This window comes from Erythrolamprus reginae, chromosome 3 (genome assembly GCF_031021105.1).
Source record: "Erythrolamprus reginae isolate rEryReg1 chromosome 3, rEryReg1.hap1, whole genome shotgun sequence".
Taxonomy (NCBI): Eukaryota; Metazoa; Chordata; class Lepidosauria; order Squamata; family Dipsadidae; genus Erythrolamprus; species Erythrolamprus reginae.
This window is the reverse complement of record NC_091952.1, coordinates 227,488,796-227,511,626: the sequence shown is the minus strand read 5'-3', so window position 1 is coordinate 227,511,626 and position 22,831 is coordinate 227,488,796. Positions and strand designations below refer to the sequence as shown.

The following is a 22,831-nucleotide window of genomic DNA, read 5'->3' as shown; positions in this document are numbered from 1 at the left end:
ATCATGCTCTATGATATGAAAAAGGGAGTACAGTGTTCCCTCGCTTTTTGCAGGGGATGCGTTCCGAGACCGCCCGCGAAAGTTGAATTTCCGCGAAGTAGAGATGCAGAAGTAAATACACTATTTTTGGCTATGAACAGTATCACAAGCCTTCCCTTAACACTTTAAACCCCTAAATTGCAATTTCCCATTCCCTTAGCAACCATTCAGATTATTACTCACCATGTTTATTTATTAAAGTTTATTAAAAGACATATTTATTAAAGGCAGACGAAAGTTTGGTGATGACATATGACGTCATCGGGTGGGAAAAACCGTGGTATAGAGAAAACCCCCGCAAAGTATTTTTTAATTAATATTTTTGAAAAACCGTGGTATAGACTTTCCGTGAAGTTCGAACCCGCGAAAATCGAGGGAATACTGTATTAGTAATGGTATTTCTTGGAGAAAGATTGCAATATTCTGAAGAAGAAGAGTCAGCCTGGATAGCTTCAAGGCAGGATTAGACAGATTCATGGATGCCAAGTGTATCGGTGGTTATTGAAATGGATGTCCAGGTGCTGCCTTTATGTTGGTTGAGGCAGGCAGGATTCCCTTGAGTACCATTTGTTGGGGGTCAAGGGAAAGGGAGGGTCTTGCCTTGTTTCTGCTCAAGATCCCCATGTACAATTGGTGGGCCAATGTGCGACACAGAATGCTGGACTCGGTGGGCTTTGGCCTGATTCAGCACAGCTCTTATTATGTTCTTAACAGTGCAAAGAGTGTACTTGTGTCCAACTTATAACTCAAATACAAGCTTAACTAATTTTAGCAAAACTACCAAAATATTATTATTATTTTATTATTATTATTTATTAGATTTGTATGCCGCCCCTCTCCGTAGACTCGGGGCTGCTCACAGCAATAATAAAACAATGTATAACAAAATCTAATAATTAAAAGTCACTAAAAACCACTTATTAAATAGCAAAACATACACACAAACATACCATGCATAAACTGTATAGGCCTGGGGGAGATGTCTCAATTCACCCTGTGTTTCTCAAATAGTGGGGCACGTCCCCATTGGGGGGGGGGAGGCGCAGAGCAATGTCGGGGGAGCAAGGTACTCCGGGGAACATGCTTTTTTTGCCGCAAGGAGTAGGGGTTTTTTGCACCAATGGCACACAGCACAGAGTAGGAGATATGAAGTGCATATAACAAACCTTTAAGAGACACCATGGGAAAATATTTAGCAGGGATGAAAAGAACGGAGAGAGACGGAGATTATGAGACAAACCTAAGTCTCCCGAAAGCTAAGACGAGGGAATATGATGAAGCACATGTAGCGCTTGGCTTCACTGTGACTACAGTGGGAGACTAGGAAAGACCACTATGTTTACTGTGTTTAAAAATATTGGCAGCAGACAACATGAAGCCAAATAAATTAAGGTGCCACTTAAACACATTGTACCCCAATCACGCTGATAAGCCACTTGAGTTTTTGCAGAGAAAATGTGCTGAATATTACAAACAATCATCCCAGCAGAGAGTTGCGGGTGCGCGAAATGTTTACTTCTTCCTAGGGGAGGCGTAACAGAAAATAATTGAGAAACACTGTTCTAAAGCAACTTGCATTGGGCTAAAATTTGTGCGCTAGTGGGTTTAAAAGAACCCCAGCCTTATATATGTTTTGTTCCTTTTAGATATTTATGAGTAATATGAATGCATGTAATTTTTATGTATTTCTTAATAGCTCACATAAAGCAAAATAAGAACTGGACAAAAATAGTTCTCATTGCTTGTTGGAAATAGGTCCCTGAAGGTTTAACTCTGCATATGATTTTCCCTTAAGAAAATGCTGGGCACTTAAAGACAGTTACATTCTTTTTATATTGCTCCTCGACTAATACAGAACCGAAAACAACAAGCAGCTCCTTTTCTTTTTTCCATTCAATCATGCCCAATTCTTGAAGTCCTTGCAGTTTCCTTTACAAGTGGCTTGCCATTGTCTCCAACCCAGGGCTAAGAGAAAGTGGCTAACCCAAGTTTACCCAACTGACTTTGTACCTAAGGCACACCAGAATTCACAATCTCCTGATTTCTAGCCTGATGCCTTAAGTACTACAGGTAGTCCTCAGCTTATGACGAAAATTGGGACCAAGACTTCCCTTGCTAAGTGATTTGTGCCCAATGATACAGCTTTTTTTTTTGCCATGGCCATCACAATTGTTAAGTGAAACATACAATCATTTAACGGATCCAGCTTCCTTCATAGACTTGGAAGCTAGCAGTGCAGTTCACGTGACTCTGTAATGCTGTAATCATCATCAACTATGCCAGTTAACAAGGTTCTGAATTTTAATCATGGGATTGCAAGGAATACGACGACTTTAAGTGTGAGAGCCAATCATAAGTCTCTTTTTTCAGCCCTGTCGTATCTTCGAACAGCTGGTAAATGAATTGTTGTAAGTCGTGGACTTACATATTAAAAATGGTTTAGCTGTTTTTGTTCAAGAGGGTTGCAAATTGCACAGGTCTACAAAAAATATTTTTTGTAATCATTGCAGTTGACCTTGTATACAGTGTTCCCTCGATTTTCGCGGGTTCGAACTTCGTGAATAGCCTATACCACGGTTTTTCAAAAAATATTAATTAAAAAATACTTTGCGGGGTTTTTTCTATACCATGGTTCTTCCTGCCTGATGACGTCATACGTCATCGCTAAACTAGTAATTTTTGCAAATAAATAACAACAAAAAATTATTGTTAATAAATAATTTCCGGTCACAATTCAAAGTGTTGGTTATGACCTATAAAGCCCTTCATGGCATCAGACCAGAATAGCTGCACGAATCCCAGCAACCAGTTAGGTCCCACAGAGTTGGCCTTCTCCGGGTCCCGTTGACTAAACAATGTCGTCTGGCGGGAGCCAGGGGAAGAGCCTTCTCTGTGGCAGCCCCGACCCTCTGGAACCAATTCCCCCCGGAGATTAGGATTGCTCCCACCCTCCTTGCCTTTCATAAACTCCTCAAAACTCACCTCTGCCATCAGGCATGGGAGAATTGAGACATTTCCCCAGGCTTATATAGTTTATGCATGGTATGTTTGTGTGTATGTCTTGCTTTTTAAATAAGGTGTTTTTAGATATTTTAAATATTAGATTTGTTATACATTGTTTTTATTATTGCTGTAAGCCACCCCGAGTCTAGGGAGAGTGGCGACATACAAATCTAATAAATAATAATAATAATAATAATAATAATAATAATAATGTTTATAAATATCAGGATCACTAAGTGTCTTATTCAATGGGGAGTGCCAGTAATAATGGTGAGTAAATGGTTGTTAAGGGAATGGGAAATGGTAATTTAGGGGTTTAAAGTATTAAGGGATGGCTTGTGATACTGTCCATAGCCAAAAATGGTGTGTTTATATCTGCATCTCTACTTCACGGAAATCCAAGTTTCGCGGGCGGTCTCGGAACGCATCCCCCGTGAAAATCGAGGGAACACTGTATAGTTTTTCTGTGGCATGTATAGTTTCCACAAAGCTGCAGTAAAAACACTCTCCCTCATCCCCCCCCCCCCCCCCGATGCTCTCTGGAAACCAAAAACACCCTCCCAGAGCCTCTGTGTGAGCCAAAAATCAGCTGGCTGGCACACACATGCACATTGGGGCTGAGCTTGGGTAACGGCTCATGTGCCAGCAGATATGGCTCCGCAGGCCACCTGTGGCACCCATGCCATAGGTTCGCCCTCACTGTCTTAGAATAAATCATTAGGGCAGCAGATCACCAAGCACTCCCTTGCCTTGTAAGCAGACACTATGGTCAACAAAACAAAATACAGTGATACCTCGTCTTACAAACCCCTCGTCATACCCCTCGTTTAAGATTTTTTTGCCTCTTCTTCCAAACAATTTTCACCTTACAAACCCAAGCCGCCGCCACTGGGATGTCCCACCTCCGGACTTCTGTTGCCAGCGAAGCACCTGTTTTTGCACTGCTGGGATCCCCCTGAGGCTCCCCTCCATTGGAAACACCACCTCCAGACTTCCGTGGTTTTGCGATGCTGCAGAGGAATCCCAGCAGCGAAAAAACAGGCGCTTCACTGGCAACGGAAGTCCGGAGGTGGGGTTTCCCAGCGAGGGGAGCCTCAACGAAATCACAGCATCACAAAAACACGGAGGTCCGGAGGTGGGGTTTCGAGGACTTCCGTGTTTTTGTGATGCTGGGATTTCGTTGAGGCTCCCCTCGCTGGGAAACCCCACCTCCGGACTTCCGTTGCCAGCGAGCACCCATTTTTGCGCTGCTGGGATTCCCCTGCAGCATCACAAAAACACTGAAGTCTAGAGGTGGGGTTTCCCATGGAGGGGAGCCTCAGGGGAATCCCAGCAGCGCAAAAACGGGCGCTTCGGCTGGCAAAAGGGGCGAGTTTTGGGCTTGTATGCATTAATTGCTTTTCCATTGATTCCTATGGGAAATATTGTTTTGTCTTACAAACTTTTCACCTTACAAACCTCATCCCGGAACCAATTAAGTTCGTAAGACAAGGTATCACTGTATTGTTCAGGGAATAATACCCTGAAGTCACCCTCCAGTCCCAGTTACAAAGGAAGCTATGTTACAGCATTTCATGTGTTAAACTGAACCCAAATTGCTCACTCAACTAAAATGAGAGACAAATAGAAAAAAGGGGATTTTTATTACTTTTACAGAAGTGGTGTCTCATGGGGCATTAAATGCCATCTATCCATCTTCAAAGGACAGCAGAGCTTAAAAGAATAGTGATGTTCAATAAGATGATGAGGGTGCTTTTCAACAACAGGCAAAGTCCCCTTTTATGTCCTCCATAACATAAATAATTATTTCTCATAAGCAAAACGTTGGAAATGGTGGGTGGAAAAATTCAATTGATTTATTATGGCAATGCTACCCTGCGGTAAGATCGGTGGCCAATAAATTTAATCAATAAAATAAAAATCAAAACAAAATAGTTTAAGAATAATTGAAGGTATACCATATCTTTAGGAAGAACTAAAAATTCATTATGTTATACACAATTGTCCAAATACTATCAGTATGTGGCTTTTTCATGTGGCAAACTCTCATAAAGAAATAGAAAATTGCAAGGAATCCTACTTATCTATGCTATTTATTTATATGTTTACATTCCTTCCTTCCTCTATTTGGAGCAAATAATTATTCAAACTCACTCCCATTAATTTCCTGGTCTTCTCCATGGCTTGCTGCCAATACACAAATCAGCTTACAATCACAATAATAATCATAATTATTATAGGTGACAGGCTCTCATTAATCCATCTAAAGACCACCAAAGCATTTCATCTTAATTAGGAAGAAGAAACAGGGTTTAAATTGCCTGGTTCAAACCCCTACTCGAGAGTTAAAGCATCCTTATATCATTCTGTTCAAAACAGGCAGCTTGTATATCTGGGCATACACAATGGTTCTATTTAGTTTTAGTATTCCATATTCCAGGATATACCATATCTTTACTTAACTCATACAATATTTGATGCTGCACTTACCTCCTTTAAATGAGTTGCTCCAGTTTTGCAGTTAGCAAAACAAAAGAGCAAACAAACAATAAACAGTAATTTTTTTTAATGAAATTATCCTCCCTCCCCCACGTAAAATAGCCTGAAAGAATTACTGAAAGAAGGAGAGTTAATGACAAAGAGGATAAGCTTCTCCAGAATTAAACATCCATTTAATTATAAAGTTCTTCAGATTTTAGATTTAGATTAGATTTAGATTTATTAGATTTGTATGCCGCCCCTCTCCGAAGACTCGGGGCGGCTCACAACAACAATACAATATACAGAGTACAAATTAGAAACATTCATTACTGCACAATCACACCATTCTCATGTATTACAGTCAAAAAAAAAGGTGGGGGGCAGGAGATAGTTATTTCCCCCATGCCTGGCGACATAGATAGGCCTTCAACATCTTGCGGAAGGCGGGAAGAGTAGGGCCAATTCGAATCTCCGGGGGGAGTTGGTTCCAGAGGGCCAGGGCCACCACAGAGAAGGCTCTTCCCCTGGGTCCCGCCAAACAAGTGTTTTGTCGATGGGACCCGGAGAAGGCCAACTCTGTGGGACCTGATTGGCCGCTGGGATTTGTGCGGCAGAAGGCGGTCCTGGAGGTATTCTGGTCCGATGCCGTGTAGGGCTTTATAGGTCATTACCAACACTTTGAATTGTGACTGGAAACTGATCGGCAACTAGTGCAGGCCATGGAGTGTTGGCGAAATGTGGGCAGATCTTGGAAGCCCCACGATAGCTCTCGCGGCCGCATTCTGCACGATCTGAAGTTTCCGAACACTTTTCAAAGGTAGCCCCATGTAGAGAGTGTTGCAGTAGTCGAACATCGAGGTGATGAGGGCATGAGTGACTGTGAGCAGTGACTCCCGGTCCAAATAGGGCCGCAACTGGTGCACCAGGCGAACCTGGGCAAACGCCCTCCTCGCCACAGTTGAAAGATGGTGCTCTAATGTTAGCTGTGGATTGAGGAGGACGCCCAAGTTGCGGACCCTCTCCGAGGTGGTTAATAATTCCCCCCACTAGGGTAATGGACGGACAGATGGAGTTGTCTTTGGGAGGTAGGACCCACAACCACTCCGTCTTGTCAGGGTTGAGTTTGAGCCTGTTGACACCCAGACTCCAACAGCCTCCAGGCACCGGCACAGATGGTGGCAAAGAAAATATTTGGACAAAAGTCTCCATAGGTGGGGCCCTTCCACAAGAACTTTTCTTGTGATTTTCTATTTAGTTTGTCTCCAAAGGCATCATCATGTATTATCTCCCAAACATTAGCCATAATGGCCCCAAATAGCTTCAACCGCAACAATTCACAAGCACATAATCGATTCCAACTTAATGTAAACTGCTCCAAACTCGACTGCAGAAAATATGACTTTAGCAGCAGAGTAATCAATATCTGGAATGCACTACCTGACTCTGTGGTTTCTACCCCAATCCCCCAAAACGTTAACCTTAGACTATCTACACTCAACCTCACCCCATTCCCTATAAGGGGGCGTGCATAAGCGCATCATTTAGCCTACTGTCCCTTTCCTACTGTCCTATTGTCTAATTTACCTGTACCTACTTTGCTAATGTTTACATTTATACCAATACCTACTACCTGGTATATGCTTGACAAATAAATAAATAAAATAAATAGCTCTATCCTCTTCATTTTTTCCCTCTAAAAATTCTTAATATTTCTACAAATATCAGGACTGCTTCAAGCCTTCCTATAATATCTCAATCTTGGGTTTGGCTGGTGTCATATGAACGGCATTGAACTTCTTAGTAGAAGAAATGAATTCCATCTGCCCCTTTGAAATATTTCAGCAAAACTTAAAGGGACTTCTTTTCAAAGCTTCTTCCTGTTTGACCAATCTAAGCAAAAATATGGTGGCTCTCTCAGATTAATTTTGAACGCACAGTATTAAGTAAGATTTAATTGGATTTGTATGCCGTCCCTCTCTGGGGACTTGGAGCGGCTCATAACATATACAAAAACAGAAAACAATAGTAAACAATCCAATTAACAATACATTTGTCACACTGTTTTATTATTGTTGTGAGTCGCCCTGAGTCTTCGGAGAGAGGCGGCATAGAAATCTAATATATTATTATTATTATTATTATTATTATTATTATTATTATTATTATTATGTCAATACAACACAGCAAATGAGATCACTATGCTGGATTTCATATTTCATCACCAGTTGGGCGCTTTCCAAACATCTAGGACTGCGTGATGTAGCGACGAATTATGTTTGCCGATCCCAGTAAAGCGGACTTTTGCAATTGACAGATGGAGATTTTGTCAATTCTGATGGTTTTCAAATGTCCGCTGAGATCCTTCGGCACTGCGCCCAGCGTGCCAAGTACCACTGGGACCACATTCACTGGCTTATGCCAGAGACGTTGCAGCTCGATTTTTAGATCTTCTATTTCACTAATTTCTCTAGCTGCTTCTCCTCAATTCTGCTGTCCCCTGGGATTGTGATGTCGATGATCCATACTTTCTTTTTCTCCACAATCAGGATGTCTGGTGTGTTATGCTTCAGAATTCGGTCAGTCTGAAGTCGGAAGTCCCACAGTAGTTTTGCTTGCTCATTTTCGACCACTTTTTCGGGCTTATGATCCCACCAGTTCTTTGCCACTGCTAAATGGTAGTTCCGGCACAAGTTCCAGTGGATCATCTGTGCCACAGCATCATGTCTATGCTTGTAGTCTGTCTGTGCGATCTCTTTGCAGCAGCTGAGTATGTTGCTGTTCTTGTTGTTATTATTGTTGTTGTTGTTGTTATTATTATTATTAGTAGTAGTAGTAGTATTAGTAGTAGTATAAAACAATTCTTTAAAAAAGAATGGGGAAGGTCTAAAAACCCCAGGCCTGGTGGCAGAGATGAGTTTTTAAACTCTTTCGGAAGGCAAGGAGGGTGGGGGCAGTGCGAATCTCCGGGGGGAGCTGATTCCAGAGGGCCGGGACCCCCACAAAAAGGCTCTTCCCCTAGGTCTCGCCAGCCAGCATTGTTTGCTCGACGGGACCCTAAGGAGACCAACTCTGTTGGACCTCACCAGTTGCTGGGGTCCGTGCGGCAGGAGGCGGTCTCAGAGATATTCTGGTCCTATGCCATGTAGGGCTTTATAGGTCATAACCAACACTTTGAATTGTGTCCGGAAACAGATCGGCAGCCAGTAAAACTATGGTATATGCAGCAAGGGGGACAGGGCCAACCCAAACCATGGTGCTCTCCCCTCACCCATATCCCAGAAAGAAGTCTACTAGAATGATAGCTGAACTTTATTTTAAAGTGACTATAGGACATGCAGGACAGATAATAAGAATGCTCGTAACTGAGGTGTAAAATGTAGAGAATTTTCAGAAGAATTCAATTGGGAAGGAAAGGATGCATATGGGTCATTCTTTGTCAAGTGGACCGGGTGAAATTGAAGCCTTATTTGAAAAGAAACCATCACAAAAACAACATATACGATAGAAAAAAAAACTTGCTCTTTCTAATGAAATAAAAATGAAGATGATTGAAGGTGAGAAAACAAAGAGCGATAGAAAAAAACTTGCTCTTTCTAATGACGATGATTGAAAGTGATGAAACGGAGCTCTCTGTTTTCTCACCTTCAATCATCTTCATTTTTATTTCATTTGAAAGAGCACATTTTTTTCCTATCATGTGTGTTGTTTTTGTGATGGTTTCTTTTCAAATAAGGCTGCAAAAATCAGTCAAGTGGACACCTGGTCCACTTGACAAAGAATGAATCATATTTCTAGTCACAAATTGTAATAAATTAAAATTGCACTCGCAAACATTCATTTCACTGGGTTAAACAAGCATCCCAATCGTTATTAGATTAACTCTCATAATTCCTACGTTTTTGATTGATTATGGGTATTGACTTCAACAATAAAACACTATACAGTGTTCCCTCGATTTTCGCAGGTTCGAACTTCGCGAATAGCCTATACCACGGTTTTTTAAAAAATATTAATTAAAAAATACTTTGCGGTTTTTTCCTATACCACGTTTTTTTTCCATCCGATGACGTCACACGTCATCGCTAAACTAATAATTTTTGCAAATAAATAACAAAAAAATAATTATTGTTTATAAATAATTATGTTTATAAATATCAGGATCGCTATTCAATGGTGAGTATCAGTAACAATGGTGAGTAAATGGTTGTTAAGGGAATGGGAAATGGTAATTTAGGAGTTTAAAGTGTTAAGGGATGGCTTGTGATATTGTCCATAACCAAAAATGGTGTATTTACTTCCGCATCTCTACTTCGCGGAAATTCGACTTTCGCGGGCGGTCTCGGAATGCATCCCCCGTGGAAATCGAGGGAACACTGTAATAGTTTAGCACTTGGTTTCCCATATATAGGAAGTTTGTTTGTTTAGAAAATGGGTTTTTTAAAATATTTTTAAACTGTAATGTAGATTTGTTGTAAATTGTTTCACTTTGTTGTGCGCCGCCCCGAGTCTGCGGAGAGGGGCGGCATACAAATCTAAATAATAAATAAATAAATAAATAAATAAATAAATACATACATACATAAGTAAGTAAGTTTCAAACCACATTTACAAGTGGCCAGAGAAAAGAGCAGGGGGAAGTAGGAATGTTCTATCACTCCTGGATTAAACATCAATTTAGCTGGAAATATTGGAAGTAGATATCCCAGCATAGCTGGTGGGTACCAGGTCGGTGAAAGACTGAGCTTTGTCATCACAGTGTATAGCTGTGGCTGATGAAATCATATCCTCATAATTGCCTGCAGGAACAATTCTGCAGCTGGAGCAAACACTCTGTGGTGGCAACGTGGATGTTTTGAAGACATCCAAATATAGTCGAAGGAGAAGATGCCAAGTACTTTACCACAGTTCTGCTGCCACAATTGATGGCTTTCTGCATTTACTGTAATCCCGATACAATTTTCTTTTGCAACACATGCTCCTTCATTTAACACACCACAACGTCTGTAATTCCTTATTTCTCTTGTAAGTGCAGCCAGAAAAACAACTCTCCTTCTGTTTTGCTTATTTTTTTTTTTAAGAAAAGAACAACTACTTTTCCAAAGAAACAGAAACAAAACAAATCAGAAAAGAATAAACTAGATATGGAAAAGTATAACTTTTTTTGGTTTAATGTATCAAAGGATTATGTTTGTACATTTGAAAATAACAATCGATACCCCAACCGTAGCATTACTGAGTCAACACTATATGCTTCCAGCCATACAGAGGAAATCTATATGAAATTACGCAGTCAATTGTAAGTGATAAAATAGAAATTGTACAGAATTGCGGGGATTTTCTGCCTTTAATTTGGAAAGACCCTGAGAAAGCTGAACAGAAATGCAGTCAGTAAAACACTTCTCCGGATATTCCCTTGAACCATAGTCCCCAATGATCTCACAGACTTCAAAGCAAATATATATAAACATTTGCTAAATGTGATTCAGTGTTATCTGAATAGGTTCCTCATGTCTCGGACAGTTAACCAGCTTGCTAGTTTAGGATGATTTATTTATTTATTTGACTTCTATGCCTCCCAATCCCGAAGGACTCAGGGCGGCTTACAACAAAATATAGTTAACAATAAAAAGAAGTCCAATATAAATTTAAACAATAACCCCAGTAAAAACTCACAACTCAGCAATCCAATCAACACAACATACCATTCAATATGATTTGGCCACTGAAAGATGTAAATTCATGGCACCCCAGGCCTGCTGGCAAAGCCAGGTCTTCGTAGCCTTTTGAAAGGTCAACAGTGTGGAAGAAATATGGACATCGAGGGGGAGTTGATTCCATAGAGTTGGGGCAGCCACAGAGAAGGCCCTCCCTCGCTGTCCCGCCAACCTGCATTGCTTAGTCGGAGGGACCCAGAGAAGGCCAACCCTCTGTGATCTTATTGGTTTCCTTGAGGTACATGGCAGAAGACGGTCCCGTAAGTAGTCTGGCCCTAATGTAAGGCTTTATAGATAATAACCAACACCTTGAATTGTGACCACAGACTAATAGGTAGCCATTGCAGTTCGTGGAGTGTAGGTGTTATATGGCTGCATTCCGGACTATCTGCAGTCTTCAAACACTTTTCAAGGGTAGCCCCATATAGAGCGTGTTGCAATAGTCAAGACCAGAGGTGACGAGGGCCTGAGTAACTGCGTGATGCAACTTGTAATTAGGATCATATGGAAGTGATCAGATAGAGGAGTTTCCTTCTGTTTATCCAAAAAGAAATTCCAAAAGGGCATTTCCACTCTTTAATTCTTCTGAGTTTGGATGTACAGTAGACCCCCGCTCGTTGCGAGGGTTCCGTTCCAGGACCCCCCGCAACGAGCGGGTTTTCGCGAAGTAGCGCTGCGGAAGTAAAAACACCATCTGCGCATGTGCAGATGACGTTTTTACTCCCACAGCGCTAGCGAGGAGCCGAAGATTGGGGGCGGGGCGGCTGTTTGCCGCCGGCATGGAGGGCTTCCTAGCAGCCCCCCAAACCCGGGTTGGGGGTCCGGGGGGCGCTGGCTCTCGGCGCTTTCGAGCGGCAAGGAACGGCTTGTCTCGGCGCTTTCGAGCTGACCGGACTCAGCTCGAAAGCGCCGAGACAAGCCGTTCCTTGCCGCTTGCTATCGGCGGTTTTGAGCTGAGTCCGGAAGCGAATTCGCTTCCGGACTCAGCTCAAAACCGCCGATAGCAAGCGGCAAGGAATGGCTTGTCTCGGCGCTTTCGAGCTGACCGGACTCAGCTCGAAAGCGCCGAGACAAGCCGTTCCTTGCCGCTTGCTATCGGCGGTTTTGAGCTGAGTCCGGGAGCGAATTCGCTCCCGGACTCAGCTCAAAAGCGGCGAGAATGAACGGCGTGGGCGGGCGAAGGGCGGGCGGCAGCGAGGAGTTTGCGTGGGCGGTGGGGAAACTCCTCGCTGACGCCAGCAAGAGGGGGAAGACCCAGGGAAGCCGCTGCCATCTACGCATGCGTGCCCGGCACGCATGCGTAGATGGTATTTTTGACTTCCGGGTTGAAAAATAGCGAAGTACCCTGTTCGCAATGGTTGGGGACGCAATAAACGGGGGATCACTGTAATCAGATTTCACCTTAAAAATGTGAGAACAATGCTATAGAACAGGGGTATCAAACCTTGGCAACTTTAGGATCCGTGGTCTTCAATTTCCAGAATCCCCCAGCCACCGCTACTATAACATCTGAAATTTGGAGAAAGGGAAGGAGACAAGACCTAAATTTCTAGCAGTGGGAGAATGGATGACTACAGATGGATCTAATGGTAGTTTTCTGCTCTGTTTACCTGTCCAGACAATAGAATATTCTCTGAAGAAGAACATTCGTCCTCTTTGCTTTACACAATTGATTTCACAAGTGAAATTAAATGGGGAACTAATCAGATAAAAAACATTCTCAGCTGCATGGTTAATTATGGGGTGTGGTCTTCTACAAAACTCACATGGAATTCTTACTAATTTGGTTCAACATCAGGTAATTTCGATCCAACTCAACCTACTGTTCTGTTTATATGTATTAGTTTTAAAAGCTTGGTTTTTAAATGCAGCATTAAATCATGCAAAATTACATTGATTGGTTTTTCTATTACATCAATAAAGACCCGGTTCACAAGCAAAATGCATATACATCTCATCAATCCTAGACTGTAAATCTGAGATAGTTGATAGCGTCTTTCCATCTTTTTTGTGTGTTAAAAATATTTTTCATATAAAATAAATATATTTCATATAAAATGAAAAATGAAATATTTGGTATGTTTACATGAAATATACATTTGACAAAGTAGACCACAACCTACTTCTTGGTAAATGAGAAAAATGTGGGGCAGATAGCATCACCACCAGATAGATTTATAACTGGCTGACAAACTGTACTCAACACGTTTCTTAATCGTTGTTCTTCCGGGCTCTCTGATAGGAGCCTCCCAAAAATTCAAGGGTACAAATTTCAGAAACACACACGTTTGAAAATTCAAAACAACGTTCTTTATCACAAAATTCAAAAGAAACAAAGCACCCTTTTTGTATTGCAAAGGGCACTCGTCCCAAAACAACCTGGTAGTCTATACAATTCCCTTAATTAGACCTTAAGTACTTAGCTAGCAGCTGTGAAGAAACGTCACAGCCTTCCTTCTTCCAACGAAGTGAGACACACACACTTTGCTCTGTTTTGATTTCAAAGGCGTGAAAAATCAACAAACTCCGGAAAACAGCAAGACACGGTCCTGAAGAACTGCGATCAGATAATCTTTCACAACGGCCAAACCAACACGCTGCTCTTTGTATCAGCAGCTCTAATTACTAGAGCCCCACCCAAACACAGGTGGCCTCTCTTATCTCCTGTAATATGTCCTCAATTGGTCTCTTCTACGCATAACTCTGCGCCTGCATGGGTCCAAGACTTCTGCATCCGAATCGACCGAAGATAATGGAGATTGGCTTCCTGGGCTGCGTGCCAAGCCCCCCTCTTCCAAGTCACCCCCACCTTCTTCTTCGTCCGAGGAAACTGCACTACCTGCCTCTGTCGGCAATAAAACAGGCCTATGACATGTTGATGTTTCCCCTGCATCCACCTCCACATTCCTTGGGGCAGGAGCTGGGGCAGAGCCAACCACAACAATCGTACTACATCTACATGGAAGGAAGGAATTAGTGGAGTATCACAAGGTTCCCTCTTAGGCCCAGTACTATTCAATATCATGACTTAGATGAGAGAATAGAAGGGGAACTCATCAAATTTGCAGATGGCGCTAAGCTGGCAGGAATAGCCAACACCTCAGAAGACAAATTCAGGATCCAAAAAGATCTTGACTTGAACAATGAGCCCTATCCAATAACAGGAAATTGACTACCTACAAAAGCAAGGTTTTACAGCTAGGCAGCAGAAATAAAAAGTACAAATATAGTTTAGGCAAAACCTCGCTCAAAAACAGTAACCGCGAGAGGGACCTGTGTGCAGCACCAGCCAAAAAGCTAATACAATCCATGGTTGTATAAACAGAGGCATAGACTCAAAATCACGTGGAGTAGTAGCACCACCTTATAAATCCTTAGTAAAGCAACATCTGAAATACTGCATCCAGTTTTGGTCACCACATTACAAAAAAGATGTTGAAACTTTGCAAAGAAGAGCTACTAAGATGATTAACGGCCTGAAAACCAAAACATATGAAGAGTGGTTGCAGGAATTGAGTATGACTAGTCTAGAGAAAAGAAGGACTAGTGGGGACAAGACAGTATTAACATAGAAACATAGAAGACTGATGGCAGAAAAAGACCTCATGATCCATCTAGTCTGCCCTTATACTATTTTTTGTATTTTATATTAGGATGGATCTATGTTTATCCCAGGCATGTTTAAATTCAGTTACTGTGGATTTACCAACCACGTCTGCTGGAAGTATTATTCCAGTGTTTTGAGGGGCTGACACAAAGAAGGGGTCAACCTATTTTCCAATACACCAAAAGGTAAGACAAGAAAACATAGATGAAGCTAATCAATTGGAGGTTTTAAAAAAGAGACTTGACAGCCATCTATCTGAAATGGTATAGGGCAGTGATGGGGAAGGTATGGCACGAGTGTCACAGGTGGCACGTGGGGCTATATCTGCTGGCACGCGAGCCTTTGCCCTAGCTCAACTCCAACGTTCATGTGTGTGCCGTCCTGCTGATTTGTGGCTCACACAGAGGCTCTAGGAGGGCGTTTTTGGCTTCCAGAGAGCCTGCGGGGCAATGGGAAGGGCGTTTTTATCCTCCCCCATCTCCAGGGAAGCCTTTGGAGCCTGGGGAGGGCAAAACACAAGCTACTGAGCCCACCAGAAGTTGGGAAACAGGCTGTTTCCGACCTCCAGAGGACCTCCAGGGGGTGGGAGAAGCTGTTTTCGCCCTTCCCAGACATTGAATTATGGGTGTGGGCACTCGTGCATGTGTGATAACATGCGCCCGTGCTCTTTTGGCACCCAAGGAGAAAAAGGTTCGCCATCACTAGTATAGGGTCTCCTGCTTGAAAGAGGGTTGGACTAGAAGGCCTCCAAAATTCCTTCCAGCTCTATTCTGATTGATTGAGTAAAACACTGAGCAACAGCATGGCAGTCCTTCAAAAACAAATAAAAATCAATTTAAAAACCTAGAATGGTCTTCATCTGGTAATAAAATAAAGCCAATGTAGGTGCCATTGAACCTCTCTGGGAAGAAAAGTCCAAAAATAGGATGGATGGATATTTATTGAATTGATTGATTGATTGGATTTGTATGCCGCCCCTCTCCGCAGACTTGGGGCGGCTAACAACAATGATAAAAAACAACATGTAACAATCCAATTTAATAAAACAACTAAAAACCCTTATTATAAAAACCAAACATACACACAAACATACCATACATAACTTGTAATGGCCTAGGGGAAGGAATATCCTAACTCCCCCATGCCTAGCGACAAAGGTGGGTCTTGAATAATTTGCGAAAGACAAGGAGGGTGGGGGCCGTTCTAATCTCTGGGGGAGTTGATTCCAGAGGGCCGGGGCTGCCACAGAGAAGGCTCTTCCCCTGGGGCCCGCCAAACGACATTGTACCATAATACCGCCTCACCTCATTTGATGAAGGGACCTAATTTAGATAATCTTATACTCCAGTTAGGTACACATGGGAGATGATGCTCCTTCATGTAATCTGGTCCTAAGTTAAGAAACATATATGTAGCTCATTACGTTAACTCAGAGATACATATCTGAAGTAAATAGAGGATCATACTCCCAGTCACCACCACAAGAGAGGTGTTATATAAATTATTTAAAGATCAGGCTACCAGTTATAGCAACTCATTACAGCAAATTGAATATCTAAAACCAGTCTGAAGGGCATAGTTGACTATATGTAAAGATCACTAAAGTAATTTTTAACATGTAAAAAAAAGAGTTCAATAACAAAGCAAGATTTTAATCTATGCAGAGGAATTATCCTCATTTCTTTGTGGGGACATACCGGGAATGTAAGAACAGAGAAAGTAAAATTAAAGCCACATCAAAACACAGAGAAGGAAAAGGAAAGCCTGAAGCATTCTCAGATTTCAGCTGGGCTTTCACTCTTGCTATTCAGCAGTGATGCCTGCATTACAAATGGAGAATCACAAATACAAGCATTCTTCTCCAGAGAGTAAAATTCAGTATCTATTGCAAATTTCTCAGATTCAACATAAGATGCATCTAACCCTGAACGAAGGGAAAAGAAACACTAGAAGAATAAGGCAACAGTATTTTGATTATTCCACAATTGTACTGGAATAAACCACAAAGACATGTTCAAGATCTGCAGCTGAACTCATATTCCCAAAGGACACAAGCACTTTAACCAGCAGAGATCATCAGGGATTTTATCCATCTCAAACAAGACTTTTCTCTCCACAACTTATCCACAGAAGAATTTGGGCAATGGAGGACAGAGTTTCCTCTGCAATACATTCAGGTACACATATATATACTGTATGTGTAATATATATATTAGTCACAACTTTATCCATCCTTGCCAGAGAAAGTCCAGAGAATATTTGAAGAGACCTGCAAAACATTGCCTTTCTTTTCTGATGTCCTTTTCCCTCTACAATAATACACACTGGGTGTGCACAAGATGAAACCTAACTGGTTTTGGAAATGAGCCAACTGCAAATGAAACCCTAATTATTTTTAAACTGTTATTTCTCTAAAATCTTGAATTATGATTCCAGCGTTCTCCTAAGTCCGAATTTACAAGAAAAACAATATGATTGTTCATTATCCTTTTTTTTTCCCCTCCCAGAGGAAAAAACAATAACAACAACAACTGAATCCACCCAACACAATCCAAATTTCCATTTGGATCTATCAAGCACAACTCAAGCCACGCCAGACAGACTCTGCAAAACGCATCCCAAAACTGTCACATTCAGAATCACCATGGTATCATGTTCTCCTAGAGTCCTCCATTGAATTCCACAGACTGAAGCAACCAAGGAGAGAGGTTTGAATCATAAATAACACCAGACAGTTTAACCGGAGCGCTAAATCACCAGGCTAACAACTCGCGCCTCCTGCCCCCCCCCCCCTTTCAAAAATTGTTTTTTACGCTCTTCTCTTTCTTTGGGAATTTTTTCTGTCTTATCCCATCTTTTGCCATTTTGCACATTTTCGGACAGGTTTTTTGGTTTAAATCAAGAGTTATCCATAGCCTTTACAAAGAACTAAGGTACCCTCCAATTCAAAAGCCTGCTCCCCCCTGGAGGAAAAAACATGTTTGTGTGTGTGTGTGTTCATATTTTTGCTGATAAGTGAAAGGGAAGGGAACCTGTTATAGATCTATTTGACCCTGTTATTGTCTCATCAGATAGAAAATCAACCATACATGTGTATGGTTGATATATATATATGTATGTATGTATGTATGTATGTATGTATGTAGGTAGGTAGGTAGGTAGGTAGGCAGGTAGGTAGGTAGATGTGTATATATATATGAATGTGATTTCACCGAAACATGGCATAGACACTCAAAATATTACATGGGGTAAAATCCGAACTCAGAAAAATCTACATACATATACCCGTGAAAATCTACGAAAACAAACAGACAGACAGATACTCCCTGTGTGTGTGTGTGTGTGTATATAGTGTGTTTGTGTGTGTGTGTAGTGTGTGCGTGTGTGTGTGTGTGTGTGTGTGTATGCCACCCAAATCCCTAGGGATTCAGGGCAGCTCACAACAAAAAGGAACAAGAATCAGTCCAAAAACATTCCAGTTTAAAATCATTGCGGCCATCCATCCATTTTCTACCCGTCAAATAAAAATAGAATGGCTCTCTCTGGCCTTCCCCTCCCTCTCCCCCGTTTCGCATACCACGAAGCAGGGCGCCCCTCTTGTTTCCAAAAGTTTTGATCTTTGCCAATGACCTTAGCAAAACTTCTGCGCAGCAGATGTGGGAACGGCGGGGGCGCCTCATCCTTTCCTTCCTCCCGCTCCGGGATCCAGGATCCCCCCCCCCCCGTCCCGCCGCCCGTCTTGCTCTAATTTTTGAAGCCGAAGAAACCTCAAGAAACGGGATTTCGGCGCCGGTTTAATATATATTAAATATATATTAAATATATACCGTCGGCCCGGGGTCGAGTTAGATTGCCCGTTAAAAAAAGCAGAAACGGGGAAGACGGGAAAAGTTTTCCCGAGAGTTCCGAGGCGAGGAAAGGAAGAGAGGCGCCCTCTGATCCAGGGGATTGGAATCCACCCAAGCGCCCCTGGGAAATGCCCGTTTCCCCCCCCGCTCCCCAAAATGCCAGGAAAACGACCCCTTACCGTCTCGCCCGAGACGCAGGCCGAGAAGGCGAAGGCGAGCACCATCCACGCGTGCCACATTATTCCCGCGTTTGCAGCTCCCGGCTCGCGGCCCCCTCGCCACGCAAAGGAGAGGCGCCCCCGAAGATTTATTTCCCTTCCCCGAAAAAGCTTCTGCAACCCGGGCCGAAGCGCTGGTGTTTTGAACGACCCGGCCGGGAAGCGATGGCCTTGGCTTGCGGCTCCCTCTTTTCGGCTCTCCTCGTCCTCCTGCCTTTGCCTCCCGCTCGCTCGCTCGCTCGCTCTCGGTTCCTTTCACCCGTCGCTTCTCACTTGTCGGCTGCGCTTCAGGGCGGAGTTGGCCGGCTGGCGGGGAACGGAGGGGGGCGGATGGATGGATAATGGATGGATAAATGGGCGCTTCTGGCCGGCGTTTCGCGGGGCCCGCGGACCTCCCGCTTTTCTTCCGAGGCTTGCGGGGCGCAAAAAGAAGAAAGTTTTGCAAGTCCGGGCAGCGGCAGTGGAGCCAAGCGAGGCGCGCGCGCTCCCCCGTGCGTTTCCTTCGCAGGCCGGGGAGGATAAACTGAGGCGAGGCCGGTCCTTTTTTTTTTTTCCCCCTCAGCTCGCTTCTTCCACTTATGCCGGCCTGGATTTTTCTTTCGCCGCCCCGCGAAGAAGCGACTCCTAGTTAAAGCCTGGCGAAATTCCGGCAAGGATTACCACACGCAGATTGGCAGGTCCCTCAGCCACTGGGAGGGGCGCTCGCCGCGGCCTCGTTTTGGGCCTCTTGCGAAGAAAAAATAAAAATCCCTCCCCGGGACCCGCTTAACCCACCTCTCCTCCTCCTCCGCCTCCCTCCCTCCCGCTTCTTCGCCTCGTTGTCTGCCCGCCAGGCCGTCCGCCCGCCCGGCCTTCCCACCCGCTCTCTCGCGCCTGCTCCGTCGCATCCACCCTTGGGCTACCCCGGGCAAGCGCTCCGCCGCCCGGCTCTCCTCGCCCGCCAATGGGTCTAGAGACGCTTTTCTCGACACCGGCACTTCGTGCTTCTTCTGCCGGCGGGAAAAGGCCGGAGTTTTGAGGCAAGGGAGACAGAAGTGCCGGCGGATACTTAAAGAAGGCCCTCTTCGCTAATGGAAGGAGCATCTCGGTCCAATTTGAAGAAACACGTTAAAAACATAGAAGATTGACGGCAGAAAAAGACCTCATGGTCCATCTAGTCTGCCCTTATACTGTTTCCTGTATTTTATCTGAGGATGGATATACAGTATGTACATCTCAGACATGATTAAATTCAGTTACTGTGGGTTTACCAGCCACGTCTGCTGGAAGTTTGTTCCAAGCATCTACTACTCTTTCAGTAAAATTTGTACTGGATTTGTACTGTGTTTTTTGTTGTGAGCTGCTCCGAGTCTCCGGAGAGGGGTGGCATACAAATCTAATAAATAAATAAATAAAATAATATTTTTTCAATTCAATTTCAATTTATTAGATTTGTATGCCGCCCCTCTCCGAAGACTCAGGGCGGCTCACAACAATAATAAAAACAGTATAACAATGGAACAAATCTAATAATAAAATTATATTAAAAATACCCAACAATTTAAAAACCATACAGCACATATATACCAAACATAAAATATAAGAAAGCCTGGGGGAGATGTCTTAATTCCACCATGCCTGGCGATATAGGTGGGTCTTGAGTAACTTGCGAAAGACAAGGGTGGGGGCCGTTCTAATCTCCGGGGGGAGTTGATTCCAGAGGACCGGGGCTGCCACAGACAAGGCTCTTCCCCTAGGGCCTGCCAAACGACATTGTTTGGTCGATGGGACCCGGAGAAGGCCAACTGTGGGACCTAATTGGCCGCTGGGATTCGTGCGGTAGAAGGCGTTTCTGATCTTTCCCCCAACTAACCTCAGATTGTGCCCCCTTGTTCTTGTGTTCGCTTTCCTATTAAAAACACTTCCCTCCTTATTTAACTTTGGTTTGGCTGGGAGTGTTTATCCCATGCCCTATTGCAGAGGCATCTGTAGGGTTGAAGCTGTCCTGCGCTTTTTTGCTGGAGCATTTTTCATACACTGCTCTGAAAAAGTAACTTCCCCCTGTTTCTAGAGTGTATGCAGTCTTCGAGATGTGTGTTTTCTGCACATGTCTGCCAGTATTGGGTTCCTACCTGGAAGGGGGGGCATTCAGGTAGGGAAAATGGCGATGTACATGCAGCTCCAGGTGATTGGCGGGTGGGCGCACCCACCAGAGCGAGGTTTGGCTTCTGCGCATGCACAACGGAGCAAAATCTTGTGAGAGGACAAGTGCCCATTTGAGAGTTCAGCGATTTTGGGTGATTTTTTCCTTCTGCGCATGCATGAAAGCAGAAAAATGCGGAAATCTCACAAGTGCATGTATCGTATACGCAGAACCAAAATCTCACTCGGGCACATGTGCGCACCCGCCGAAGACGCAGAGCAGTGAGCAGAGCGCACTGGTAGCAGCAGGAGCCAGCAACCCTTCACTGATATCTGCCCAAGGGACCGTCTTCTGCCGCATACCTCACAGTGACAGGTTCGGGCCCACAGGGTTGGCTTTCTCCAAGTCCCGTCAACTAGATAGTGTCAGTTGGCGGGCCCACTTTTGAGGGCCTTCTCTGTGGTGGCTCCAGCTCTCTGGAACCAACTGCCCCCCAGAGGTCTATATTGCCCCCACCTTCCTAGCCTTCTGGAAAGCCGTGGAGACCTGGCTTTGCCGGCAAGATTAGGGCCGTTGAGCAATACCATCTAGCTCCAGCCAAGAGGAAATGACTGGTTTTACTTTTAGGGGTTTTAATTGTTTTGGATTGTTTTTAAATTGCACGCCACACAGAATCTGAAAGGAGTTGTGCAGCTTAGAAATCTCATAAATAAATAAATAAATAAATCTAATAAATAAAAGGTTGACCAAGCTTTCCATCCTTCCGAGGTGGGTAAAATGAGGACCAGAATTGGGGGTGGGCAGTATGATGGCTCTGTTAAAAAGTGCTATTGCTAACATGTTGTAAGCTGCCCTGAGTCTAAAGAGAAGGGCAGCAAATAAATAAATGAATAAAATGTGGCGGGACATTTCGTGCCCGTATAGGCTTTGCCAGCCACCTGCGGACATATCACCTACAGCCCACAACCCATCAGATGTCAAGATCCCCATTCGAACACGATGGACAAACATCATCATTAGTCTCCAAGAATAATCCCCACCCACCCAATAATGTGAATTCAAGTCAGTGTTGGCTGCTGGATAACTGCCTGCAGTGTCCTTGGCAAGGTTTTTGAGATGTGGTTTGCCATTGCTTCCTTGCTGGGGCAGAGAGAGAATGACTGGCCCAAGCTCACTTAGCTGACTTCCCACCTAAGACAAGATTCGAACTCATAGTCTCTCAGTTTCTATTCTGGTGCCTTCACCACCGTGTCAAACTGGTACTGACTCTGTTCCCTGATCACGGGCAATCTCCTGTAGGGAGTTAAGGAACTGCTTGACTACTGAAAACGGGCTTTTTTTGAGCCTATGGACTTTTTTCTTGTAATATTTGCACCTTTGGCTGATGTTCATCCATGTGTTCGAAGAGGACCTTGACATCTAATGGGTTGTGGGCTGTACGCAATGTGTCCGCAGGTGGCTGGTACAGGCACGAAATGTTCTGCCACATGTTGGGCAGAAATGTGTGGCCACCATTGTCGCAGCATTTGCAACTCTGGCTTTGCAGAGTGCTCGCTTCTCTTCTGCTATGAATGTTCTTCTGGCCTCAGATGTCTGGCAGCCTTGGTGGATCAGCATGCGCTATGTTTGGCTACCACCTTTGGCTACTATGATGGGTAAGCGTACAAGTCTGAATACTTCTCAGTATTAGTTGCTGGAGCAAAAACCAAGCTGGCTGTGCTATGGTTGTCATTTCCTATCAAATGCTTGGGGGTACACAATGGCTATTGTCTACCTCAGGGGTCCCCAAACTTTTTACA

At 43.7% G+C, this 22,831-nt stretch overlaps 1 protein-coding gene across 1 annotated transcript in view; it reads right to left on the bottom strand.

Annotated features, from left to right (window-relative positions):
• Positions 1-19,815, bottom strand: part of SDC2 (syndecan 2) — a 122,183-nt gene extending 102,368 nt beyond the window's left edge. The window contains exon 1 of the mRNA XM_070748082.1: positions 18,872-19,815. Coding sequence (XP_070604183.1) covers positions 18,872-18,931 — 60 coding nt within the window. The 5' untranslated portion in view covers positions 18,932-19,815. The remainder of the gene's footprint in view (positions 1-18,871) is intronic.
• Positions 19,816-22,831: the final 3,016 nt, after the last annotated feature.